Source organism: Dermacentor silvarum, chromosome 7 (assembly GCF_013339745.2).
Source record: "Dermacentor silvarum isolate Dsil-2018 chromosome 7, BIME_Dsil_1.4, whole genome shotgun sequence".
Lineage (NCBI taxonomy): Eukaryota > Metazoa > Arthropoda > Arachnida > Ixodida > Ixodidae > Dermacentor > Dermacentor silvarum.
Genome location: NC_051160.1, coordinates 177,635,509 through 177,662,763, shown reverse-complemented (window position 1 = coordinate 177,662,763; position 27,255 = coordinate 177,635,509). Strand labels below are relative to the sequence as shown.

Sequence of the window (27,255 nt, the reverse complement as noted above, 5' to 3'; positions counted from 1 at the left end):
TTCAAAGTCCTCGAAAAAAGCCTACCCTGGAGTTTAACATATATGATTATTTGAAAAAGCTATCGGCCTAGATTTGAATAAATACGGCACTTTCTTCCCTATTATAATGCAATTCAATGATCTATTTATTACCAGTGGTTGAGTACTAGGGACAGAATTATAATGGGAAGTGCATACGTCATCGGGCTAGTACCTGAATATCCCGGAGAGTCTCAAATCGTGTCCTGCATTTTTCTCCATTTCTCAGTCATGAAAGCTCTGTTCACTGTAATATTGAGGCCTCAGGAGTTCTCGACCATTAATTTATCACTTTAGGTTGACTTAATATAATTGCCTTTAGTGTCCCCTTAAAGGAAATAAACTGAAGCCGGTGTGATCATAGGTTGCCCGGAGTCGTTCCTTAGTTCCCAGTCACATTCAGTCACACAACCGCTTGGGAATGCGCCGTTAGACCCAGAAGTGCTGTGTTCCTTATTCAATGGTATTTATTCTCTTTTCAGTGAAGCCATTCTGGAGAAGATTATTGCCCAGACACAGCATGTGGCCCTGCGGTTACGGTGAGCTTTATTTTTTTTGTCAGCATTACCAGATGCCAGTGCTTGAAGTTTCAAGTGGCACACCTGACTGTATTAGAAATGGGAGTGGGGTGCATAAAAAGTATTAGAGGAAAGAAATGGTTGTACTATATGCTGTGGGAAAAAACGCCTCGGTCCCGCGGTCCACGGCCACAGCTCCAGTCACGGCCGGCCGCGCCCAAGAACGCCCAGCCGCAGCTAGCGCGTCCGTCAACTTCCTCGTCCACAGCTGGCTCCCATGCCACAATTCACGTCAGCGTTCCCGCAACGCATACAGGGCAATCTCGTTCACACAATTCTGCATAATACTTTTTTTTTATGGAGCAGGACCATGCTCCAGGCCGGGACAATAGGATAAATATATTTTCATGTGGTTATTGTAAGCGCCTTTTATGTCCAAAAAATTACACCCACTAATCACAGACGTTGCTTTTACTGTTCAACGTATGAAACGAGGTCGATAACACCGTCTATAAATGACTGTCCTCTGCGGAATCCATTCCTAAAGTCTGGCAAGGTGGCATTTTTCTCCAAGAGCCATTCCAATCTTGTCAGCACCATGCATTCCATTACTTTGCCGAGGTAGCTGGCTAGAGCGATAGCCTATACGACGAAAGTTCATATGGGCACTTTCCTGGTTTCAAAAGAGAAACTATATGACTGCACTTCCAGTTGTCCAGAACTGTCCCCGTGTCCCACGTATGATTGTAGAATGACAGAAGGATTTTCCGCGCTTCCTGGCTGAGATGACACAGAGCAGAGTAGGTGATGCCATCAGGCCCTGAGGCGGACGAGCGTCAGGATGCAGAAAGCACAGCATCCAGCTCATGCATAGTGAACGGCAGATCGAGGCGATCGTCACATGATGCCGGTGAGGTGGATGTACCTACAAGTAATTGGCAATAATCTTCAGCCACTTCCACTTGACTCCGACCTTGCTTTAGTGCCACGGCTCGAAAAGGATACAGTTGTTGCGTGGGTGCCTGAAGGCTCCGTACGATCTGCCATATTCTATACAGAAGCTTTTTTGGGTCCAGCAAACCACAAAATGTCCTCCAGCATTGCTTATCGAGTTTGTTGAGGTGCCAAAGTACATGTCGTCGGGCTCGGCGAGAAGTAGATAAGTCTGATGGTGACTTCGTCCTCTTGTACTTTCGTTCGGCGTCACGACGGATTGCGCGGAGGTATTCGTACTGCGTGTCAATCTGCGATCCGAGTCTGGTCACATTGATATTATCACGTAGTAGTGACGGTAAAGAAAGCAGTCGTAAAACTGTGTATGACAAAACTGGTTGTTTATTGGACGAACCTGTGCCCACAAAAGCAAGCTACACTCAAAGCACAACGATAGCGGCGAACACAGTCGGCGATCGTCGAAAATCTGATCAGCGGCGAAACGCGTCAGCTTTTATACCTGAGTCATTGAAGGTTCCAGATTAATCCCTGATGCCCGCGGGTCTTCCAGAAAGTTCTTGAGAATTCACGTCGGTCATACAATCGGATAACATAAGCGTCGGTGAAAACAGGCAACGGAAAGAACCATTGATAATGACACGTATACATGTTTATCTTTCACTGGTGGCCGCTTTCCACCGGCTAACAAATGTTAAATGTTATCGCTCGGCGCAGGACGCGCCTGTATCGGAAGTTTCTAGAACCTTATCGATGCTTCTTTTCGTTGCCTGTTTTCACCGACGCTTATGTTATCTGATTGTGTGACCAACGCGAATTGTCTAGAACTTTCTGGAAGACACGCGGGCATCAGGGATTAATCTGGAACCTTCGATGACTCAGGTATAAAAGCCGACGCGTCTCGCCGCTGATCAGATTTCGACGACCGCCGACTGTGTTCGCCGCTTTAGTTGTGCTTCGAGTGTAGCTTGCTTTTGTGGGCACAGGATCGCCCAATAAAGAATTAGTTTCGTCATACACAGCTTTACGACTGTTTACTTCAGCGTCACTACTACGTGACAATATTTTGAATATTTTTTTGTGCTACAAAAATTACTTGTAGCAACATGGCGGCACCTACGCGGTTCCCGCTTTTTTCGCCCCGCTTTTCCTCTAGAGTTAGTAGTATACTAACTCTAGAGGTAACTCTATGATTGAAGCCGTTTCGGACCTGCGGTCATGGCACAAAGTCCAGAAAATCGGGCGGCGAAGGGTTCTTCCGTCCGAAATTTGAGACGTTCTTATACATTGACTGTATAGGGTACGTGGTGATGCCGCGAATCGGTCCGAATTATTGGGCATGTCGGACCCGGAGGCACTGCAGTTTCGGCGCAATAATACGTTTTGGAGCAGGCTGGCACAGATACAGTTGATTGGCGCTGCGTGGCACAAATGGCGCAGCACTTCCACTCCTGCATTTATCAGCGGTCAACATGACAAGCTACGACCTCTAGTTAAGGACATGAAAAAGATAAGGTGTCATCAGACACTAAGGAAATCTTGTAGGCACATGATGTCTATTCATGTGGCGCTGATGAACGTGGCAACGACAATGATCTATTAGCCCCGAGAACGAACAAAAGCGGCACTGCGAGCGCTGCTCGCATGACGTCATGGCAAGGATTTGCGCCTGTCGTCTGCTACAGTTCGGGCTGCGTCCGGGCGCTTTTTGCAACGTTTCCGTTTGTTTGCTCTCGTTCCCTATGCTGGCGCACTTATGACAGTACTCTGAAATATATTTTGATGACATCTTCGTTTGTCAAAATTTATTGGAAAAGCTTACTTTCTAGACAACAATGCATTTCTCAAAGGCAGCGTTACAGTGCCGACCAACAGAGGTCAGTCCAGAGTGGTGTGGGTTTTTTATGCGCAGTTCTACAACCTGCAACAGTAGCTCACATGGATAATAAAAGCATAAACGCGAGAACTTAGGATAGAACAATCTGGTTAAGCGACCATACTTGCCGTGGTACAACAATCATGTAACAAACGCTGGCTATATATGACTTCTACAACATTTACCTTGATTATAACCAGCTAAATCTTGTTTGCTCACAACGAGCTGTTCATTGGCAAAATATCGAATTTTCGCATTTATTCACAGAAACGTTGGGCAGTAAACACGAGGACTAAACAACACATCAGTATAGGTTCTGCCAGTACTGTTTGCTTTTTGAACTGCTTTTCAAAATTAAGCAGTTATTTCTTAACCAGTTAATTTTAACCCTTTCAGGCCCAAATTATTTCTGTTCAATGTAAAAAATTGGTCTTTACAATTTGAGATGTGCATGATCGTGATAGGTAAAAACAATTTTTAATCTGTGCGCACACTTTTCAATCAAAACTTTTTTAATGATTCCAAATGGAATCAGTGGAACTTGGTGGACTTGAAATGCGTCGTTTCAAGCAATACATGAAAAGTCTAGTTTTGATGAAACTCTTTGAAGCAATTCTATTCTTTGTTGAGGCAGAGGTGTGTACCACACTTCTCGCACCGAATGCGGGAGTAAGAGCACATTCTTTATTTTTTTCTAGTTTGCGCGATAACTTCTTTTTCATCGGACGAATGAATGTCACCTCGAGGGATCAGCACAAGCTTCGGACTTTTCTTTTTCCCATAAAACTCGCATGTGCTGATTGTCGCCATCTGTTCCAAAAGAAAACCTTTCCGTATTACGGAGGGATTTCCCAAAAAAAGTTTATCTACATGGCATAAGCTCATATCAACAACATAAAATCACAAAAAGCAGAGCAAAGCTCCACCAACAATACAGGCTCCAGACGCGATAATGATCCATCAGGTAACACACGCCCAAAACATGGTCAAGTACGGCATGAAAACGCCGTTTGAGTGCGAACAAACACGCGATTTAGCCAGTGAGGTAACATCAATCGAAAATGTATCGCGTGAGTACTCAGGGCCGCTACGTCCCAATGATTCCATGTGGAATCATCAAGATTCGCAAAGTTCTCCGGTACCCGCAAATACTTTTTGCCGAATAAATTTACTGTGAAGGGATAGCATAACACCTAATGGTCAAAGTCCAAATGTTAGAGACAAAAATAAAATTATTGTCGTACCTCTGCATGGTGAAAAGAAGAGGGGATCTCAGCGAATGGCGGGAACAGTGCAAGCGATTCTTTTATTTTTTTTGTTCAGAGGTGGCAGCATTTCCTACCAGCTTGCCAGCATATGTAGAGCAAGGGCTAAATATGAGTTGTAGCGTGTGGGCTCTTGGTGTCTCACAGGAGACCAACCACCGCGGGTTCGAGCTTAGCGAGCCACAGGGCCGCGTCAGCCGTCGCCTCCAGCACCGCTCGCGCGCGAGCTCAGAGGCCGCAAGGGGCTACCGAGCGACGCACGCAAAAAAACACAGTAAAGCCCTGAGTTGACGGAATCCGTTTACTGAAACCGTCGGCACCAGCACTGCACAAACGCCCGCGCGGCGGGGAGCCAAAGGGGTCCCGCACCAGGGCGAAAATACAATAACAGGCGCCTATAGCACGTCGCGGCGAGAGCACAGGCTCAAGCTGGGACACGCCGCCAGGAAAAGTCCCGGCGGCTATGCTACTTGCTCTGGCGATAACCAATGGGTCAACTCGCGAGAGCACGGGCAATTTCCTTCGGCTTAGGCTTTCGGCAAGTGCGGCTCGGCGGGGTACGACCTCGCGCGAGCACTAATGGCACCGCTCGTCGGCTTAGCGTCGGGAAAGGATCAGCACAAAGTACGGGCTCCCCGCACGGGCAAAGGCACCGTGCGCGAGCTCCAGTCCCAGTCACAAAGGTGTCGGCGGACGAGAGGAAAGCATGAACGTACCGTGCGCTGGTCCCGGAGAGAAGTCCACGCTTTCCCGCCAGCAGCCGACAACCGGCCGCGTCGTGACGTCAGCGCTCCGCCCCCACCGCCAACCGCCGCGTGCGCAGCGCCACCGCGGGAACCGGTTAGGCGGCGCGGGCGGAGAAGGAGGCCAGCGGGGAACGATGGCGAGGGATGGCAGAGCAGGCGAAGCGCACGCGATCATGCCGGCGCAACCCTCAATCCCCACAAGCGTAAGAACAACCTTTTTTTTTTTAAACCTGGGGTTGCCCACTGAGCTACAAAATTGATGATTCCATTTGGAATCACTGGGTCTTAAAGGGTTAAGCGGTGATCAATTTGAGTAAAGCTAATTGGGGCTTTAAACTGTTTGCCGCACACAAAAAGCGATGGACCAATATTTATTCTCTTTTCAGTGCTACATGCTCTACTCAGTTCAACAATGTAACGCTTCTTGTTGCTTGGGGAACTGTTCTGACCGATCTGCTTGGCAAAACTGACACAGCTGCTCGGCACAACTTTTTGGGCGAAATATGCCTTTTAGACCATATGGCTGCAGCCAGCAAGAAGCTGAAGCATCGTTCTTTAGTGGAATGGGACAGATAGAAAATATCAGCATTCACAGAAGGAGGTCAAAAATCAAGTGAATTCATATGAGGCTTGCATATATAGTGTCTTGTTTATGAGGCTGGTATACGAGGGGGTCTTTTATGGGCTGACGCAGTGAATAGTTCTCAGTTCGTATAATAAAGCACCATTGTGTTTCGGGACATCATCATGCAGACGTAGTTGCGTGACGATGTTGCTTACGAAGCTGCACTCTGGTGCGTCGAGTATGTTATAGGCATTCCAATTGGTGGTGTAAATTACTTCTTCATGATTTCCATTCGAAGTTGTAGGAGCAGAAGGGTTTCGCGAACAATGCGCGCCTCGTCATAACCTCATAATGATTGTTGTTGCTTCCACTGCGGGAGGTGTCTACCCCATTGTCGACAAAGCCTGCTTGAGGCCACATTAAAACATTGCATGGCAAGTAATGGCTTGGCTCTTGGATCTTAACCACGAACCTTTTCTTTCATGTGATTGCCTAACAGACATGAAGCGCAGTCGTGTTAACAGCGATGTAGAACGCTTTTTCTGGGTGGCTGTTTCGGAGAAAGGTGAAAGTAGTAGCACATTTTTTTCTTAACACATGCAAAACTGCATGAATTGTGAAAATTTGTGGCTTTGAGTAGAACAACTCAACAGAGCAATAAGCAGTATCCTACTCTAACATACTGATTTATATATAAAGTTGACACCAAAAACCAATATTGCTGTTCCGTGTAAAATGAAATGTCTGTCATAACTAAGTACTAAAGGAATATTAAGCTTGGAGCGAAGCATCGCACTATTAATATTTTCCATACTGAAATTTCATACCTTCTCTTTACAGAATATTTATGACCAGACACGGCGCACCTCTGAGTTGCAAAAGCAGTAAGCCCTGCAACTCTATATAGCTTCGATATCGAAGCAGCAAATTTTTACAATTCATGCAGTTTTGAAAAAGAGACTGTACTTTAGGCGTGACAGCTGAAAGCAGCCAAAACATCATTCAGGAAGTACAGTTAGCGCGCTGTAACATTCGCTGTGCTGGTCGCACTCTACGTTGGCTGCAGATAAGATTGCTGCAATATCTTTTCTTTTTATTTTTGCCACACCCCGATTGGCTACGTAGCGCACAAAAAGCGCGTCGCTGAAAGAATAAACGTGATTGTCTTCCTGGCACTGCGTAGGTCGTCTGTTCCTTGGGCCGGTCGTCCTGCCGCTCTCGGCGTCGAGCCGCCGAATACGTAAGAGCGCCCCATACACCGAGCATGCACGAAGCGAACGAGCGCGCCGGAGCGAGCAGCATCTTGGCCGTGACGTCACTCGGGAGAGGGCGCCAGTTCAACTTCTCGCCGCTAATACTAAATGGAACATCTTTGTTGGGCAATGTTGCGGCTATCTAGCACTTGCTGCATCTACTAACACCGATTGCATCTGGCTAAAATATACTTTGATTTACTGGATATTGTAGGTTTTGTTGTTACCATCCCGAAAACAAAACAGCAAATGGGCAGATGAAAAAAAACGCATCAAAATGTGCATTTGTGGAATGTATTTTTCGCCACTGTGCCATGTCAGTGTATTTAGCCAACTGTCGAGGCGTTTATACATACAAGGTGTTTTACATGGAGGTAGATTTCCTGAGGCATGTAATGTGCAATAGCAGATAAATTTGAGTTTCATAATCTTACCTTTGTCCACGTGTGGATAAGCTGTCATTTGACATACGCATGCGTTAGGGTTTTGATATACAGTTAAACCTCAGAATAACGAATCTCAGTATAACAAAGTGTGTTTATACACGATTTCAATATTGTGAAATTTCACTGCTGCAGCAATGGAATACCAAGGCAATACTAAATGAAAACTGCAGCTGGCGCAGATGGTCACATGGTTCAATTACACGCAGCTGCTTGCAAACACACCTCTGAAATCGTGTTCCATGCGACAGATAGCAGGCCGTCGAAGCGGAGCAGCATAGCAACAATACACTCTCGCCGTCATGTTCTGTATAAAGTCTAAGTCCTATCACGCCGTATGCTGTGGGCGCAAGAGAAGGCTGAGGGGGCAAGTGCGCATTAACGAGAATGGGCGCGTGCCAGGTGTGGGCGGCAGGTGAGCCACCTACACCTCTTCTAGCCTGGGCGTAGCTACGCATGACTGTCAGCCCAGCTGAGCGCATATGCTCCCTTAGTCTGCAGTGGGTGAAAAGCCCAGATGGCCATGGCTTCATGTGCGCTGTCTTCTCGCACATTTAGTGATAGAGGTCACGTAATCTCTAGTTTCGGAGACGTGTTGAAGCGACAGGCAGACAAAGCGTTCACTCCCCTTTGCATGCTCTCTTCCGTGATAGCATCGTCCCATTGCGGGCAACACTATGAGCCGTGGCAGCGAAGTGGACGCAAAAGCTTCGCTGCTGATGTGACGACATTGTCAACACAGCATGGAACTGTATCTTTGGCTGCCGGCTCTCAAATTCCACAAAATTTTAAATATTTTTCTAATTGAAGTTTGTTTTTTTGATGACTATCCAATAATTCAGAAAATTCTACAGCTCCTTCCATGTAAGAAAAACCCGTCAGCGGGAGCACTATGCCAGCGGGCTCGATGGGAATTTGGTGGTACGCCTTAACCAGGTTCACTTTGCTAAAAAAGGTGCAGCCGTCGAGACGCGATATAAAATCTTGGATGTGAGGCAGTGAATAGCTGTTGTGGACAGTCTTGGCGTTGAACGCTCGATAGTCTCCAGACGGACGCCGGTCACGGGGATCACGCTTGGGCACTAGATGCAGCGGAGAAGCCCACGCGCTGGACGACGAGCCTATAATGCCGAGCTGCAGCATGTGGTCAAACTCCCGTTTGGTGATAGCTAGATGGTCCCCAAACAAGCGGCGTGGTCGAGTGGCTGCTAGTGGGCCACGGGTGATGATTTGGTGTGTCACTGTATGTTTAGGCAGCTGAGTGAGCTTGCATGGCTTTGTTAACTCTGGAAAATTTGCCAAGTTTTTTTGAACGGAGAGGAAGGTATCAGCGTGCGGATGCCCATGGGTGCAAGGTCGGACAGGACTCCAGAGATGGAGAGACGAGTCAAACCGTGTGTGAGGCTGCGCCACTGCATGCTGACATCTAAGTCGAATTATGAGAGTAAGTTCAAACTGATGATCAGGTGAACCACGTCTGTGATGACGAAGACCCACCGAAAAGTATGGCGAAGGCCGAAGTCGAGGGTGAGAGATCAGAGTCCATACGTCGCTATAGACGAGGCGTTATCAGCATGAAGTGACTGCCCTGGAACGATCAACCTTAGAGTCGGGAGAACCACACTGATTTCTGCGCTCATGTCTATAAGGAACCGGGCGCCGGAGAACTTGTCGGTTACCATAAAAAAAGCGGCTGGGACGAAAAGCGAGACCACACGCCACCGTCAGCGATGCCAGCGGGTGTTTTCCGGCCACGAACAGAGAGGTGCGCACTTCGTGGCTTGGTGTCGGAAACGCCAGTGATACTAGCAGAGAGGTGGAGGGCTGGGACTCTGAGCTTCACGTGTGCGTGAAAGAGCGCGATGACCGAGACAAGGCGAACGGGTCTCCTGGACGGGACTCCAGAGTGTGGCGACTGAGGTGGCGAACTCGTCAATGTGAGCCTCAAGGCGCAAAAGCGCCGGGTCTCTTGACGGTGAGACAGCGGTGACGGATGGGGAGGTCGCCTTATGAACCTAATCGGCGAGTTCTGCCAGGCGGGCGAGGGCGACGTCGCCGACCACCGCAATGACGAGGCGGATGGGTGGGGAAAGCCATTGGAGGAAAAGCTCGCGAAGCAGCGCCGAGTGGGTGTGGATGTTACGTTCCCCATGAAGCTGTCACATCCGGCACAGCAGTTGGGAGGGGCGTCGGTTGCCAAGACCCTTCCGGTAAGGAGCTACTGGAGGCAGGTGCGTTCTGACAGCACGAATCTCTCCAGCACCTTGGTCTTGAGGTGCTGATATGGTGTAGTGCCCTTGGGGGTGGAGAGGACGTCTGAGAGCTCGCTGGCAACATCAGGAGGAAGGACTGAGGCAACGTCATAGTAGCGCGTCGTTTCCGAGGTGATGCAGTAGAGGCAGATTTGTGCCTCGATCTGGTGAAACCAAACTTGCAGGTTCTGGGTCCAGAAGAGTGGAAGGCGTAGTTGCACCGATGAGACGTCCTGCGGACGTGAGTCCCGTTCAGGGGGGGCTGCAGGAGGATCGGCCATTGTGTTCGTCCTAGGTCACCACTTGTAGGCTTATGCCTCGGGAGCGAAGGAAGGAGACGGCTGACCCAAATCGCCGCCAGAATAGAACGGCCAGCTGTGGCTTCACATGCCACGGCCAGGCGCCATCTTTATTTTATTCTCATGCAGGTACGCGTTATCCGCGTTCCACGTGCCACCCAAAGGAGGGCGCTACAGTATCTAACCGTTTTCCCGCCTACCTGGGTCACTGAGTAGTCCGTGGTCGAATGGTTAGCACATCGGGCTGCCGTACTCGGGTAACAGTTTTCAAAACCAACCATTGGATCAACTTGGGTCACTGAGGATGTGCCAATGCGTATATACATGCCTCTCTTGAACGAAGCTCTTTCACGCCTGGGTAGGTATCATTCAAAGAAAGTCTTTGACGCCGACTTGGAGCACTGGGTATGTGCCACTTGATCTGTGCTGGTTTTTACTGAACCTCTCTGATGCCAAATTGGGTTACTGGGTATGTAGGTGTGTGCCACTCTCCAATGAACGTATTTGATGCTAACTTGGGTAACTAGGTATGTGCCAGTGTCACCCTACAGTGATTAAAAAGATGCCTTAAATTTCTCAAATGCTGAGAGGAATGGAGCCCACATCCCAAGAGGTCCTCAAGGACAGCAACCCGACGCATTTGCAGGCTCCGCCACAAATGCACTGGGCATGTGCTGCTTTTCAATAAACGCCTTTCATGTCAACGCTTTACCAAACTGTGCCAGGAATGCACTGGTATGAGCCGCTCTTGAATAAAGGTCTTGCCAACTTGGGTCACCGAGTATGGCCACTGAGTGTGCGACAAGTGAGGGAACAATTCTCAGTGTTAGCACACATCAGCTTCTCATCTCGGAGGCCATGCGCACACTTTGCGGTGGTACCACTAGATGACGCAGTGTGTCCAGAAAGAAGCGCGAGAAAGAAGCCCGGTTGCTGCATGACGCGTTTCTCAGCGTTCGCACGCACCAGCATGCCATGCATTTCAGAGGCCATGTGCAGGCTTCACAGCAGCGGTGCTAGATGGTGCCGAGTGTTCTCAGGGAAGCGCAAGAGAGGGGTCCCGCTGCAGTACACGCCTCATACATAACTCGTTTGGACAATGACAATACCTTGTGTTGTTATATTGATTCAATGCTAATGCATTACCGTTGACAGTCACAAAACAGGACCAAACGGTCGCAAAACGGGTCCCGTAGTATTTTAGTGCGAAAGCACTACTAGCCTACCAACCTGTATTTCGCCTCTGCCTGTTTGAAGCCTCTTCATACAGCCCCACGTGTTTGCGCAAAGCGCGCAGTGAGGTGCGCGTTTCGCAGGCACATCTTCTTCTACGCCCGTGGAACAGCCAGCTCTGCCTCCACTCCCCTCGGACAACACTGGCGCGCGTAACTTCGTGTGACGTCATGCAAATCTACCACGCTCACTATAAAATGTGTACGTGTGCCACACCACTTAGTCACTCCTCCCTTACGCCTTGTGATCAATGACACCCACGTGCGTAGGGGGCATTACGTTGTACGTGGTTCTCAAAAGCGTTAAGCACATCAAGTTTCAACACAGAGACAATGCTACAGTTACAAGGCAGTGAAAGAGTTGCACAGATCTCGTCTTCCAAGATGCTAATCTCGTCAGAGAAATCAAAGCCATGGCCATTTTCTATACGGACCACAATACGGTCTGTGTGCAAGTCTGCAATCCTCCTGTGTCCACCGAGTAATCCTGTATGCATTATGCAACCCAGTGTGCATGGCTATGCATATCATGTGTGCAAAAAACAACAGTTTAACAACGACATCACGACTGGAAAGCATTTAATTAGCAACCGGTCAAACAACAGCCTAGCAATGCTCAACTTGGTGCATGAAAATTGCTAATTTGGTCAAAAAAAATTCTGTTTTCGCACAATATTCCATGGTTGGCGCAACCAAACCATCTGTCATTCGTTTCATTTTCACTTAAAGTTTTACATTAGGCATGAAAATCCTTCCACACCGAGGACCAGTAAAAGGGTTAACGTGTAGAAAACTGTGTTCCCTATACCACGCGCTTTTAAAGTTTGAATGTTTTCCAACGCGATAATGAGATTTCTATTAAGAACGTGTAGCACTGCGCGTAAAAAATATAGACAAAAGATACCATAAGAAGCCAACAAACAGTGACACCAAGGACAACATAGGGGAATTTACCTGTACTTACTAATTAAATTTAAAAAATGATAAATTAATGAAAATGAAAATGGATGAAAAAACAACTGGCCACAGGTGGGGAACGAACCCACGTCTTCGCATTACAAGTGCAATGTTCTCACCATTCAGCTACCGCGAAGCCGTTTTCCCATCCACTTTCTGGGGTATTTCTGTCTTACAACTAGAATTAATCCTGGGAGTGTTAGCCAGCGCCACTACTCACAAACCTAGGCGGTGGATGTGGAACACCCTTTCTGCCGCAGGTGTCATGAGTACGTAATCTTTTTGGGTCAATGCAACTGGTCAATCAACCCCCATATGCTACCCGAAGGCATCAATGTTGCCGGATTCGAGCCCTTGTTATGTAATGAACGAGAAGAAAAGGAACCGAGGGGCCCGATATTTATTAATCATATCATCAGAAGCCCCCAAACAGTGACACCAAGGACAACATAGGGAAAATTACTTGTACTCACAAATTGAAATAAGAAAATGATAAATTAATGAAAAGGAAAATGGATGAAAAAACAACTGGCTGCAGGTGGGTTTTTGGGTGAGTTATATGAGAGGGTTTTTTTTTTTTTTTTCTGGTGGGAAAAAACAACTCGCATACAACAAACCGGAAACATAAATTTTCAGTTATTGTTATATGCGAGCCGAACATGGTGTCTTCTTTTCGAGTATCCAGATACGTGACAATGTGGTCTTGTGACGACCAAAGTGCAAGCGAAGTGATCATTTGTGTGCGTCACAATTTAGCCTATCTGAGACATGATGTGGCTGTTCACACCTCTAATGAATATATGCATCCGACTTTATAACATGAGTGGCATTTAATCTCTGTCATCGGTGGTTACATCCCCCCCAGAAGCCGCATAGACTGTTCTCATCTCTTGTCCGTGCTCCAAGCTTGCCCAGGACCGCACAGATTAGAAGGGGACTTTATTGCCCACCATCCTATGTGGGGCTCTGCAACGATGAACGCCCACGGTAGGGACATGGCTGATTTCGTGCTGAATCAAGGCCTCGGGTCAATCAACGATGGGTCCCCCACTTTTCTTTGTGGCGCATGCTACCCTAGCTGTCTGGACATTTCTTTCGTCTCGAGATGCCTTTTGTCTACTACGTGTTGGTGTGTGAACATAGTGTGATGTTTTTTGGCACCGATCTCGGGGGGGTGCGGGTGTTAGAAGAGATGGAGAAGGAAGACGGATGGCGACACAGCAAACAGATTTTTTAATAACACGCAACATCAAAACTAAAGCTAAAAATCAAGCACACCCAAGCACACTGCGGGAAAAAATACTAATAAAGATACAAACTAAAGCCTAATATACAAAACAAGTTCTACTTTGCGCCTACGCTCGTCCGTGGCGGCTAATTCTTCAAAGTAGGCAACCCTGACCTATCTCTGAGACGCTACGAATAAGAGTCACCTTGCTGCGCTCGTCGTTGCACGTTTGTCCGAGTCTGAAGCTCGTTGGCCCATTTTCTCCAGCAGTTGGTGTTCTCGTTGATGCTATAGCTGCCTTTGCCTTGCCGTCGGTGTGTCGTCTCTTTATCGGTGGGAAGCTCGCCGGTACTTCGTCGGTGATGAGCTCGTCAGTAAGTCTTCAGTGACGGCGCTCGGCGTTGCTCAGGCCCACCTGAATAGGCCTAGCGTCGGGATGTGTCGCAACTTCTTCATGAGTGCCGACGTGGCGTTCCGCGGAGAATCGAACGTGCCGGTCTGCTGCAGAAGGGGGATCCTCTCTGGGGTGCCCGGTCCTGCCGTGATAGGCTGCAGCCAGTCCAGGAGCCTCGCTCGAACTTGCCGAGGTCGACGGCCACACCTTGGACGGCCAACGTCACGGACTCAGCCAGACCCCCAAGTCTCCTGTCGCCAGAGCGGAGCTGGCGATGCGACCTTTCTGGCCCGGAGCCACGTCGATAATCCACCGACAGCGCCGTTCATCCCTCGACTATGCCTCGGTTCGTGCGCCTCGCGCGCTCACGCCTCGGCTCACGCGCCTCGAGAGTTCGTGCCGTTCCGAACACCGTGCTTCACGTGCTCTTCTTCTTTTTCGCGCCGCAGGCGGCCTCTTACATATGACACATAGAAACACACGGAAGTGACCATCTCCCGACATACATACAGCTAAAATGGTCCCGCCGTTCAGCTCCTCTTGCTGTTGGCAAGCTTTCCAAGCCTCTGTGGATGCTCAGTGCGGCAACATCCAATCTTTTTCGGAAATAGAAATTGTTATTGCATCAGCCTAAACTGCAAAAACAAAGAATATTGACACGTATACATGTTTATCTTTCACCGGTGGCCGCTTTCCACCCAGATGTCACGTAGTAGTGACGCTGAAGTAAACAGTCGTAAAACTGTGTATGACGAAACTAATTCTTTATTGGGCGAACCTGTGCCCACAAAAGCAAGCTACACTCGAAGCACAACGAAAGCGGCGAACACAGTCGGCAGTCGTCGAAATCTGATCAGCGGCGAGACGCGTCGGCTTTTATACCTGAGTCATGGAAGGTTCCAGATTAATCCCTGATGCCCGCGTGTCTTCCAGAAAGTTCTAGACAATTCGCGTCGGTCACACAATCAGATAACATAAGCGTCGGTGAAAACAGGCAACGAAAAGAAGCATCGATAACGTTCTAGAAACTTCCGATACAGGCGCGTCCTGCGCCGAGCGATAACATTTAACATTTGTTAGCCGGTGGAAAGCGGCCATTGGTGAAAGATAAACATGTATACGTGTCAATTGTATACATGTATACGGTCGTTCACCCCGCACTGGACGCGGCGCGTTGACGGCGAACCCTTGTAGGCCCATCTTGCGGTATGGGCATCGGCGGTAGACATGGCCGGCTTCCCCGCAGTGATAGCAGAGCGGGCGGTGGTCGGGGGCGCGCCAAATGTCCGTCTTCCTTTAGTAACTGCGCTGGGCGACGGGCGGGCGTGCTGGCGGCGGCGGCGGTGCACGACGGAACTGCAGCGTTACGGGGCCCTGGCTCGAGCGCGGAGGGGGGCCTTGACAACGGGCGACGGCGGCGTAGGTCAGCGCTTCCGGCTCGGGTTGCGGCGATTCGGGAAGCCCTAACGATTGCTGGATTTCCTCCCACACGATATCGGCGATGGAAGCAACTTGAGGCTGCGACGACGGTAGCAACTTCTGCAGCTCTTCGCGTACTATCGCCCTGATGGTGTCTCGTAGGTCGTGGGAGAGTCCTTGGACTTCGGCGTACTGTGGCGTCGAACGGCGATTGTATTGCCGGTTGCACATGTCCAGTGCTTTCTCGATCGTCGTAGCCTCCGAGAGAAAGTCTTGGACTGTCGTTGGTGGATTCCGCACCAGTCCGGCGAATAGCTCCTGCTTAACTCCCCGCATGAGCAAGCGAACTTTCTTGTCTTCTGGCATAGCGGGGTCGGTGTGCCGGAATAATCGAGTCATTTCTTCAGTGTACATACCGATGCTCTCATTCGGGAGCTGTACACGGTTTTCCAACAAGGCTGCAGCTCTTTCGTTACGGACGGCGCTCGTGAAGGTGTCCAGGAATGCGGCTCGGAACAGGTCCCAGGTTGTTAGTGCACGCTCCCTATTCTCGAACCAGGTTCTGGCGCCGTCTTCAAGCGAGAAGTAAACACGTCGCAGCTTGTCGTCGCAGTCCCACTTGTTGAACGTAGCGACCCGGTCGTATGCCTCCAGCCAGCTTTCGGGGTCCTCACATGGCGATCCGCGGAAAGTCGGCAGCTCCCTGGGTTGTTGCATCACGATTGCAGATGTTGGCGCAGGGGCTGTCATGGTAGATGCTGCCGAGGTCGTGACTTTTGTCCTCTTGGTAGCTGTGGTCTTCTCGGGAAGAAGTCCGTACTCCTGCAGAAGTCCTTGCTGCCTACGGCTAGCTCGCTGGTCCTTGGCGACGTTGGCGTTATCCTCCGGTTTCGGGCTTGGATCGCGGCTTTACGGGGGCGTTCGCTGCATGAACGCACTAGCACCTCCACCAGATGTCACGTAGTAGTGACGCTGAAGTAAACAGTCGTAAAACTGTGTATGACGAGACTAATTCTTTATTGGGCGAACCTGTGCCCTTGTACAAAAGCAAGCTACACTCGAAGCACAACGAAAGCGGCGAACACAGTCGGCGGTCGTCGAAATCTGATCAGCGGCGAGACGCGTCGGCTTTTATACCTGAGTCATCGAAGGTTCCAGATTAATCCCTGATGCCCGCGTGTCTTCCAGAAAGTTCTAAACAATTCGCGTCGGTCACACAATCAGATAACTTACGCGTCGGTGAAAACAGGCAACGAAAAGAAGCATCGATAACGTTCTAGAAAGTTCCGATACAGGCGCGTCCTGCGCCGAGCGATAACATTTAACATTTGTTAGCCGGTGGAAAGCGGCCACCGGTGAAAGATAAACATGTATACGTGTCAATATTTAAAAAAGTATTCAAAATTGCAAGCACTTGTATGTAGCACGTAGGCACGGAGAACGTTTAAAGTTCATTCCGAATATTTTTCAGAAATATCGGATGGCTATTTAGAAAATTGTGATGTGAAATTTATGGCGTCTAAAAGGCTGCATTTGCAGGCGCCTTAACTAGATGGAACTACCATACTGACGGAGGCTAGGGATCGTGTTGATTGCGCGCCTTGTCTGAATCGCATCTCGTCGTATGCACTTGCGCGCCTGCATAGGAACATGGCAGCACCCTTGCGGTTCCCGGTTTCAATGCATGGGCGCTATGGGGAGCTCTCCAGAGTTAGTCATATTAAGTTCCAGGGTGCGTACAGGTCCTTGAAAACCCTTGAAATTGAAAACTGCGTTTTCAAGGCCCTTGAAAGCCCTGGAATTTTTTTCGTTCCTTGAAAATCCTTGAATTTCGTGAGCAATGCACTCCGATGTGGACAATGCGACCCCCTTTGTGTGGTAGATCGGCGTCGAACTCCCCATTTCAGAAACAATACGCCGGCGCGAGCACGCATGGTTCCATTTTGCAGAACTGCGTGGAAAAAATAAAAGGGTTCACCACGTCAAACCTCGAACAGAGCGAGAGACCCGTGCTGCACTTCGGTGCTGGCTCGGTTGGCAGTGTTTACGCTGCTTTCCTCACCCTATCGTTCGTTTCACTCCTCGTCCGTCGGTCCGCCTTGTCTCACTTTCATTCGTGCGCGCGAAGTGAAGCTAGTGAAGCTAAAGAGAGCTATAGTGGAACAACTTTGCCACTGATGCTCAGCGCCTTTGGGTGGAGGTTTGTTATAATATTTATGATAATATAAGTGCAATAACATTACCGTATTTTCTGTTCTATAAGTCGCACCTTTGTATTAGACGCACCCCCCTCAGAATGGCAGTTTTTCCGAAAAAAACAATAACAAAACGTTTATAAGTCGCACGGGTGTATAAGACCCACCTGTTCTTTCGGTAAGTGATTTAAAAAACTTATAGTGACGTGTCGCTCCGTGAACGTGGGTCACGCGCAAGCGTATGCATGGATGCCATATATTTCCACTCCAGGCTCATTTCTGCCGTCGTGGTTGCCGCGATGTTCCGTTCCAAGGGCGATAACATCGTCCTTGTGCGCCGTATGCTGGATGTGCGAGTGAAAATGTGCGACGGTGAGCCAAATCGCGCACAAGGGAGGAAAGCGGGAAGGCAGCCCAGGAGGGAGGGGGGGAGGGGGCTGCCTGTACTCTCGGAGCAACTGCGTAGTTTGCACAGTGGCACGCGCCGTATCTTGACAGCGATCTGCAGATGCAGCGACTTTGCGGTCGGCCTACCGCCACTTGCGTTGCTGCACCATCCTTCTCTCACGGCGCTCAGGAACTTGATCACGAGAACCCGGCACCTCGATAGCGCGCATAGAACTTGTAGCAAATAAGTCAAGCAGCGCACTTCGTGTGGCCATAACATCGGATGCGATTTTGACGGCAGTTTTTCCGCAAAAAAAAAATCTACATAGGTCGCACCGTTCTATAAGAAGCACCGACGAAAAATTAAGAAAACCGCGTCTTATACACCGGAAAATGTGGTATGCTGAATGTTTTGGAAATGTTTGATGAACCAACCCAGCTAATGCTGCAGAAGCCTGAGCAGCTGCTGTGAGTGTTCGTTGTGTCAACTTTTAATATTGCAGACTTGAGAAATGATCAAGACAAGGCATGTTTTACAAAATTGCCATATACATCTATTTCTTATAATATAATGGATGTGTAGGAAGACTACACTGAATGGTTTGGAAATGTTCGGTAAACTTGCCCAGTTAATACTGGAGAAGTCAGTGTAGCTGTTGGGAGCATTAATTGTGTTTTGTGAACTTTTTTTTTTTGGTATTGTTGTGAATTTGCAAAGTGATCAAGGCTAGACATTATTAACATCATGGGGATATACATTTATTTCTTTTTATTTTAGTGCATTAGCCCTATGCTGAATGTTTCGAATATTTTTGGTGAACTTTACCCAGGCCTATAGTGGAGAAATCTCAGCCGCTGTTGTAAGTGTTCATTTTGTGTTGTGATATTGAGAAGTTATCAAGGCCTAGACATTTTTATTATAATTGTGATATACATTTATGTATTGTAAGTGCAATAACACTAGTCATTTTTGGAAATGTTTTTGGATGCCGCTTTGAGACCTTGAAAAACCTGTGACAGGTCTTGGAAAGTCCTGGAATATCCTTGAATTTTTGCCTTAGAAACCTGTACGAACCCTGATTAACTCTATGACTTCAATCAAAGCCACCGCCATTTTGATTATCTCGCCGCCTCGAACCGGCGCTCTCGCACACAGATCTGCTGGCAACCGTAGCCACCACCGCGGCAACGTAGGCCTAGCTGCTTCGACATTAGCTGCCAAGCTTCTCGCCGCTCGGTGCCGTGTTCTTCATTGAAATAATTCGCCGCTGTCGGCAATGGCATCCACTCCGCCTTTGTAATTCTCACGATTGGCTTAAGCTCAAAAAGCACGGCGCGTTGTATAATGCCGATACACAAAACTCTGCTTCGTCTCGATAGAGCAGTGTTACGCAGTGAAGCATACACGAAGTGTTGCGGTGAAGCTTAACAAGAGTGGGAAGGAGCAATTGTCACGGGACACAGTATGCATTCCTTAATTACACACACTTGCACCCGCTGTCTCCTGTCGCAGTACGAGCACTGATATAGCCTCATAAGTGTATTGGCAGGCCTTCGGAACTTTTTCCGACGTGCCTGTGGCGATTTGAGCCCTTAGCAGCAGTAAAAGGCACACATTCAATGTTTGGGACTGCCCGATTTTTCGGACGATTTTACGGGCTCTAGGGAGTCCGAAAAATCGAACATAGACTCTATTGCATACCGTTTTTTTTTTTTTTTTTTGTGATGTTGTGCTGTGAGCTGTGATGTTTTAAATGTGGGTGCAGTTTTGTGCCACAATGATCGTGGGACTCGGTAGCCAGCTGTGCTTGCCCATATCATATTTTTGCATTTTATTTTATTGGGTGCTTGTAGTGCCTTGTACGTGAAAGTACAATTTTCTACTTGCAGTATTTCTGTTGTTAATCAGATGCCTTATATTTCACTCAGAGGCATATTTGTCTTGTTTAGCGAATACATTTTAAGTAAGACTGTTCTTTAGACTGACACATAGCGGATATATAAAGTGTGACAGACAAAGCACTGTGGATTAGTGTTGTGTGGCAGTGTTCTTTTTTTTTCCCGCTTATTTGTTGATAAGGTACAAACTAGCTTTACATCCCATGTGATTTACTTGCGCTACTTTTAGAGCTGCTTTGTACTTGTTCCTTTATGCTCATTTGGAAGTGCTGGTTTTTGCTATGTATTTCAAGCCTCTTATGCTCATACATAGATAGATTTTTATTGCTGTTGTGTCGTGCTTTCGTCTTGATTGTTACTAGGACTTTTACTGTTGTTACAGGTGCCTACTGTTGCAGATTGATCAGATATCTTTTTTAAGTTGCTTTGCAAGAAGAGCATATATTGTTCCACCGAAATTTCACCTTGGCACAAACAGTTTTCTGTATTAGCATTCGTATTTGTTGAAAGCAAAAGTTTGCTGATTTAAATGTTCTTAGGAGGGTGACCCACTCCAAAACTCACTTTGTCTGCTACAAAACTACAAGTTTGTTGCTCCGGTGCTGCTCCAAAACAGCATATTTGCTGCTCGAAAGCTGCTCCAAAACAATCAATTTGCTGCTCCCAGCCCTGCTCCAGAATGTTGGAGCGTGCTTCCACCCCTGTCAAAGACAAAGACAGAGAAAGAAAAACACAAAACGATGACACGGGCGGTAATCTTCAGTTGAAAGTTACTGCCTGTGTCGTCATTTTGTGTTTTATAGCGTAAGCTGTTATGAGCTCATTCCAATAGCTGTTTCGGTTCGCGATATCCGGCGAATGTAACCGCTATCGCTGGAAATGCAAAAAAAGTACCCGGTTCCAGCCGGGATCGAACCCACGCCCGCTGCGTGGGAGCCAGATACTCTACCACTGAGCCACGCAAGCGCATGCTATCGGGCATCGGAAAAGTTCCCTTTAAAGCAGGCGCAGACGATCCGAGCCTCCACCAGTATAGCCATCTAGTTAAGGCGCCTGCAATCGCATTGTGCGCAGGCGTAGACGGCGAGATGCCATTCACACGAGGCGCGCAATCAAAAAAAAAAGAAAACGCAATCCCCAACCTCCGCCAGCATGGTGGCGCCACCTAGTTAAGATGCCTGCAAACGCAGCGTGCCCGACATGTAAGTTGCAGTTGTAAGGCTTGATCGGGCTCAGCAGACTGCTGTGCAGAGAGCATTACAAGCAAGCCGCAGCTCGCCGTCGACGCTCAGATCGTTCTTGTCAAAACGAGGTGAACAGACTGCCGCAAAGACCCTGTTGTGCATGGTGCCCAAATTGGAGCTACTTTTGAGCCGCTCCACCAGCTTACGCTGTGACTGTGCTGCGTGTGCCGGGCAGTCCTGTGACTTTTTTTCTTTCTCTGTCTTCGTATTTTATTAGCGGTCAACATGAAATGCAGTAAACACCAACTAGGCCAAATTCAAGTTCTTCTGAAGAGGTCACAGACTTTGATGACAGGAAGACAGCTTTTTTTTTGTCTGGCTTAATTTTATGTCATCACAAAATGTGTCTAGCAATTATGCCATACTTGTGCTTTGAAAAGCAGAAAGGTTTTGCCAAAGGCAATCTTGCTTACAAAAGTGTGTGTGTTATCATTGTAGGACCATGTACGTGATTGACCAGTTTGCGTCCGAGGTGAAGGACCCCTTGGTCGTGGCTCATTGGGCCTGCCTTTCCAGCCCCACGCACAACTCCGTCAAAATCAACGTCCTTTCGCAGGGATATGAGACCATGTGTCGGTGAGTCGGTCGCTGGACTTATGGCAAAGCAGGACTAACATAAAGCAGCTTTAACATTGTGTGAAGCAAAATAAAATAGAAATAAAGGGTGCCCAATGGCCATGCTTAACTGCAAACATAGCAATTCAATGTACAATTTCGGTCAACACAGTGGGGTTTCATTGCAGAAGCTCCAAGACTGATTTGGTTACATTTAGAAACAAACACATCACTGCTTAAATTTTGTGAAGTACTACTTAGGAAGGTCTACTTTGTAGTGGTGGCAAAGGCCTTTGATGTGGTATTTTGATGAATGATATAAAACCGCGTAGAATGAGTGGTTTCCTCATAAATCCATGAAGTGCTTGGGCAAATCATGAAAGCTCTGGGGCCACGAATTATTGCTTATTAGCTGCCATCCACATGAACAATGTTCTCCGCAACAGTTTCTGAAAGTGAGACTCAAATTATTTTGTGACCTAAAAAATCATAAAAGAAGTTTCGCCTGAAACGCAAGGCATTGTTAGCTATAGCAAGGTGTTAGACAATCACACAAAATGAGGTTCATAGTATTATAGGCCACGTAAATTCCCGTAAACATTTGCCTACATGTAAACAAGCATGGTGTCACACACACACAGATAAACATATTTCACTCGATGACCGTGAGCGCCTGCTTTCAGTTGCCGGCATATTGAAGGGTGCTGTCAATTGGGGAGGGAGCACTTTGTGCTGCTGCTCGCTTCAACACGTCGCTGAAACTTAGGGCATTTTCGGAGCTGAACGTGGCCACCATCTGCATTACGCTGAGACGAACGTTTGAGTGCACTGAAATCGGCATGAGTGCTGTCAGCCGAAGATGCCATTAGATTACGCGATGTCCAACACTAGGTACGCGGGAAGACCGTGTGCATGAAGCCACCAGCCATCTCGGCTAACCCTTAACATGCCACAAATAACTTCCAAGATACGAGCAATTACTAGATTCTGAAGACTAGCGAAGATTGAAACCACCTTCCCGCTTTCATCGCCGCCATCACTGACACCGACAGCTTCAACTCTGCCATTCATGAAGCCATTTGGTAATGTTTTCTTTGCTTGCTATAACTGTATTTTTTTACTGTGCAAGTTTTTTTTATTTACCACTCCTTCTTGTAATGCCTTCGGGCCTTGGAAGTATGCTAAATGAATAAATATGGAGTGCTAAAACTCTATTACCTGAAAATTGGTCCAAATCGCTAATACATGCCTGCCGTGGATTGCATATTCGTACTAATGCGGCAATGGTGCCACCACCTCTGAGTCACTAATAGAGTGAGCAGTAATGATGTGTGTCTTTGAATTTATTGTCTCTTCATTGTGATATGCAGACACTCGAGGCACATAGGTGTAACTCACAATCGTGCTCACTCACTCATCGTGCTGTCATGGTGCTTGTGCAGTGCACGTGTGACAGGTCTCGCGCAGTGTGTTAGGCTGCAAAAACAATGCCACCACACTGCACTCTCTGCAGCAGAGCCTGCACAATATCATCTGCAACCGTTGCACATACAAACACCGGCATTCCTGCTAGGCCCTTGTGTGCATATTGTCACGTTGTAATGGCAGGGAAGAACGATGCAGTGTCAAAATTGTGAGTTACAAATTTCTCTTTATTGGACAAACTTGTGTCCAGCAAAAGAACTAACACTCAAGCACAACGATAGCGGTGAGCAAAGTCGGCGATGGTTGAAATTTTGATCTGCCGGTCAAGCGAGTCGACTTTTATACATGGCTCGTTGAAGGTTCAAGCGTATTTGCTGGTGCGCCTTCCACGAAATACTACACAATTCGCGTCGCGCTTAAAATCAGATTACGCAAGGTTCAGTGACAACATATGATCATCGATAACCTTCGAGTAAATTCCAGATCATGCAGGCGCGTCCACTCTTAGCGATAATAAAGTTGTTAGCGGGTGAAAAGCAGTCCCTGAGAAAAGGATAAATAAGTACACGTGTCAATGCCCACCTTTTAAAAAGCATCGTCCTGATGCTACAAACACGAGAGCAAGAAACTAAAACACATGTAAAGAAAATAAAGAAACAGAGTCCCAGAGTTTGTTAGTGCTGGTAGAAGGGCTTAAGGTGCCCAGCATGGACTATATCAGGTGGTGAGCTTTGCCACTGTGATTGGGAAATGCCTTCTGGCACGACCTCATAGTCCTGTGCGCCAATATGCCGGATGATCTTGTAGGGTCCGAAATAGCATTGTTAAAGTTTGTCGCTAAGTCCTCGTCGGCGTATCGGGGTCCAGACCCAAACACGGTCGTCGGGCTGGTACTCTGCGTACCGTCGTCAAAGATTATAATGCTGGCTGTCGGTCCTCTGCTGGTTCTTGATGTGCAGGCGGGCGAGCTGTTGGGCTTCTTCGGCGCGCTGCAGATCGGCAGGAAGGTCGAGATTCTCTTCGTCGGTGACGTGTGGCAGCATGGCGTCGAGAGTTGTTGTCGGGTTTCTTCCATAAATCAGCTTGCATGGCATGATCCAAGTTGTTTCTTGCACTGCCGTGTTGTTAGCGAAGGTTACGTATGGAAGGACGGCATCCCACTTCTGCTCAATGCAGGCGTATATTGCTAACATGTCGGCGAGGGTCTTGTTCAGCCGCTTCGTAAGACCATTCGTGTGCGGGTGGTAGGCAGTTGTCCTTCTTTGGCTTGTCTGGCTGTATTGCAGAATGGCTTGCATAACCTCTGGAGGGAAGGCCATTCCTCTGTCGGTGGTGAGGACTTCTGGGACACCATATCGTAGCAGGATGTGCTAGATGAATTTCGACACTTCGGCTGCACTACCTTTTGGCAAGGCTTTTGTTTCAGCGTAGCAGGTAAGGTAGTCCGTCGCCACAACGCTCCACTTATTTCCGGATGTTGACGTCGGAAAAGGTCTATGTAAGTCCATTCCGATCTGCTGGAACGGTCGGCAAAGAGGCTCGACCGGCTGTAGGAATCCCGCTAGTCTTGTTGGCGATGCCTTGCGTCGCTGACAGTCTCAGCATGTCTTGACATAACGGGCGACATCGGTGGCCAGGCACTGCCAGTAATACTTTTCCTGATGCCTTGCAAGGGTATGGGAAAATCCAAGCTGCCCACCAGTCAGATGTTCATGAAGGGCATGTAGAACCACGGGCCGCAGAGCTGAAGGCTGTGGGGTCTCACTGGGGCTCTCAGGACAAAGGAGTGACAACACAGTAGTGTAAACAATCAAAAGGGCATTTATTGCGCCTTTCATACACTAATGCACGCTAGCCGAATTACTATGCATAGAACATTCACATGGGCGCGCGACAAATCAAGGAAGTCAGACTCACCACGATCGGATAGCGAGCGAATATGTTCGCCCCATGCTGTGACACCATCACGTAGTCGTTTACGTGTACGGTCACGCGAATGGTGGTGTGTTCAAACGATCCGTGTTCGTCCATACCGGTGCCCTGCTCCTAGCCACGCGAGACGGTCTCGCGAAGCGTGGATCGGCACACGCGCGGGACGTCTGCATCGCCCACCGATCCCAACCCGAAGAGGAAGCGCCTTCCACCTTTTGCTCCCAAGTCACCCCGCCGTTCGTGGCGTTAGCATCGCGACACTCGCGCCATCTCTCGCAATGCGCAGCAACCACCATGACTGCTGCCGGCGCTTAGCCAGGTGGAGAAGCTGGATTACAGGAGACGCGAGCTATGCGGGGAAAACATCAGGGGACGCGTGAGAGTCGCGCATCCCCACATCCCCCCAACCTTAAATCACTACAAATACTCCGGCGAAACATGTCACAAGATCTATCAACGCGCACGTCGCGAACAGAAGTTAGTACGTGCGACAGTGGCTGCGCCGAGGAAATGTCCACACGTTATCCACAACATGCGAGCCGACATTGTCTCTGGGGTTCACCGCTAGTGTCCGTTGGTCACAGCACCACCTCTGCAGATCCGATGGCACGACTATATTTATATATGGCACAACTGATATGGCACGACTGGCACGATATGGCACGACTTATATTTGGTGACATGAATATTGATTTATTAAGAAACAATGCTAGCCAGGTGCACCTGCTCGAGTTGATGTTATCATATGGGTGTGAAAATATTGTAGACACAGCCGACACGAATCAGTCAACACTCCAAAATGCTCATAGACTTATGCTTTACCAATTTACCTTCAAATAAAATAACATCCGGTGCAATTTTGACGAGCTTAAGTGATCACCTTCCTGCTTTTGCATTCTTTTTCTTGGTGAAAAAAATGGATAGAACTAAATTCCTTCGACGAATGATCAATGAAAATAACATTGCGCAGTTCCATTCACTGATGGCTGACGTAGTCTGGGATGATATATATAGTGAAAGTAACCCGTCTAAGGCATATGACATTTTTTTAGAGAAAGTGCTTCACCACTATAACAGTGCTTTTCCACTCGTGTCTATAAAAAAGCACAGGAGGATAAGAAAAGAGTGGATTACTCCAGTATTATACAGACGTATAAACAGGAAAAATTGGCTGTTTGCTCGTTTCATAAAAACGAAAGATCCGGTTCATTTCACAGAGTTTAAAAAATTCCGTAACAATTTAACTTCAGATCTTAAAGCAAAATCAGCTTACTACGACAACAAGTTTTCCACACTCATGAACAGTCCTAAATTATTGTGGCAAACAGCTAACAGCATCATAAAAGGTGGCAAAGCACGCATTCCGACGGATTTTTACATCGACGGTAAAAATTTTTCAGGTGTACCACTTGCAAACAAGTTTAACGAACATTTCCTAATGCAGGCTCGCCAAATTACTCACGAATGACCCAAGTGTTAACGCCTGTCGATTCATATGTTACTTCCACTAATAGTAATTCACTGTTTCTTATACCTACATTGGAGGAAGAAGTTGTAAGTGTTGTAAAGGCAATGAAGGATGGGTGCTCACCAGGAAATGACGATATTAGTGCGCGTCCTATCAAGGCCGTACTTCCATTTCTCTTAGATCCTCTAGTACATATTTTAATCGCATATTAGAAACCGGTGTATTCCCTGATAAAATGAAAGTTGCACGTGTAACCTTAATATTTAAAGGAGGAGGAAAAAATTATCTGAATAATTACAGACCTATTTCTGTTTTGCTGCTCTTTTCTAAAACACCCGAACGCATAATATACACGAGGTTAAACAAATTTTTAAATGCTCAAAATATAATATGCAAACAACAATATGGATTTCAGGCTGGAAAATCAACAGAGACAGCACTGCTATTCATAAAGGACCGTATTTTGGAAAGCTTTGAACAGAAACTGTACACACTAGGCATTCTTTTTATTTTCGAAAAGCCTTCGATTCTATTAAACATGAAAGTCTGATGAAAAAATTTTGAAAATATGGTATCAGAGGAATAGCACATGAGCTGGTAGACAGTTATCTGACAGGAAGAAAACAATACACTAGTATGAATCAATTTCTGTCAGATATAGGAATAATTAGGTACGGTGTGCCACAAGGATCTATTCTTGGGCCCTTGTTATTTATTTTACATACCAATGATCT

General features: G+C 47.7%; 1 protein-coding gene across 4 annotated transcripts in view; it reads left to right on the top strand.

Moving 5' to 3' along the window:
- Positions 1-27,255, top strand: part of LOC119458722 (mediator of RNA polymerase II transcription subunit 17) — a 201,956-nt gene that overhangs the window by 115,176 nt on the left and 59,525 nt on the right. For all 4 annotated transcript variants that reach the window (XM_037720581.2, XM_037720580.2, XM_049671394.1 and 1 more), the window contains exons 9-10: positions 501-557; positions 21,580-21,717. In XM_037720581.2, coding sequence (XP_037576509.1) covers positions 501-557; positions 21,580-21,717 — 195 coding nt within the window. The remainder of the gene's footprint in view (positions 1-500; positions 558-21,579; positions 21,718-27,255) is intronic.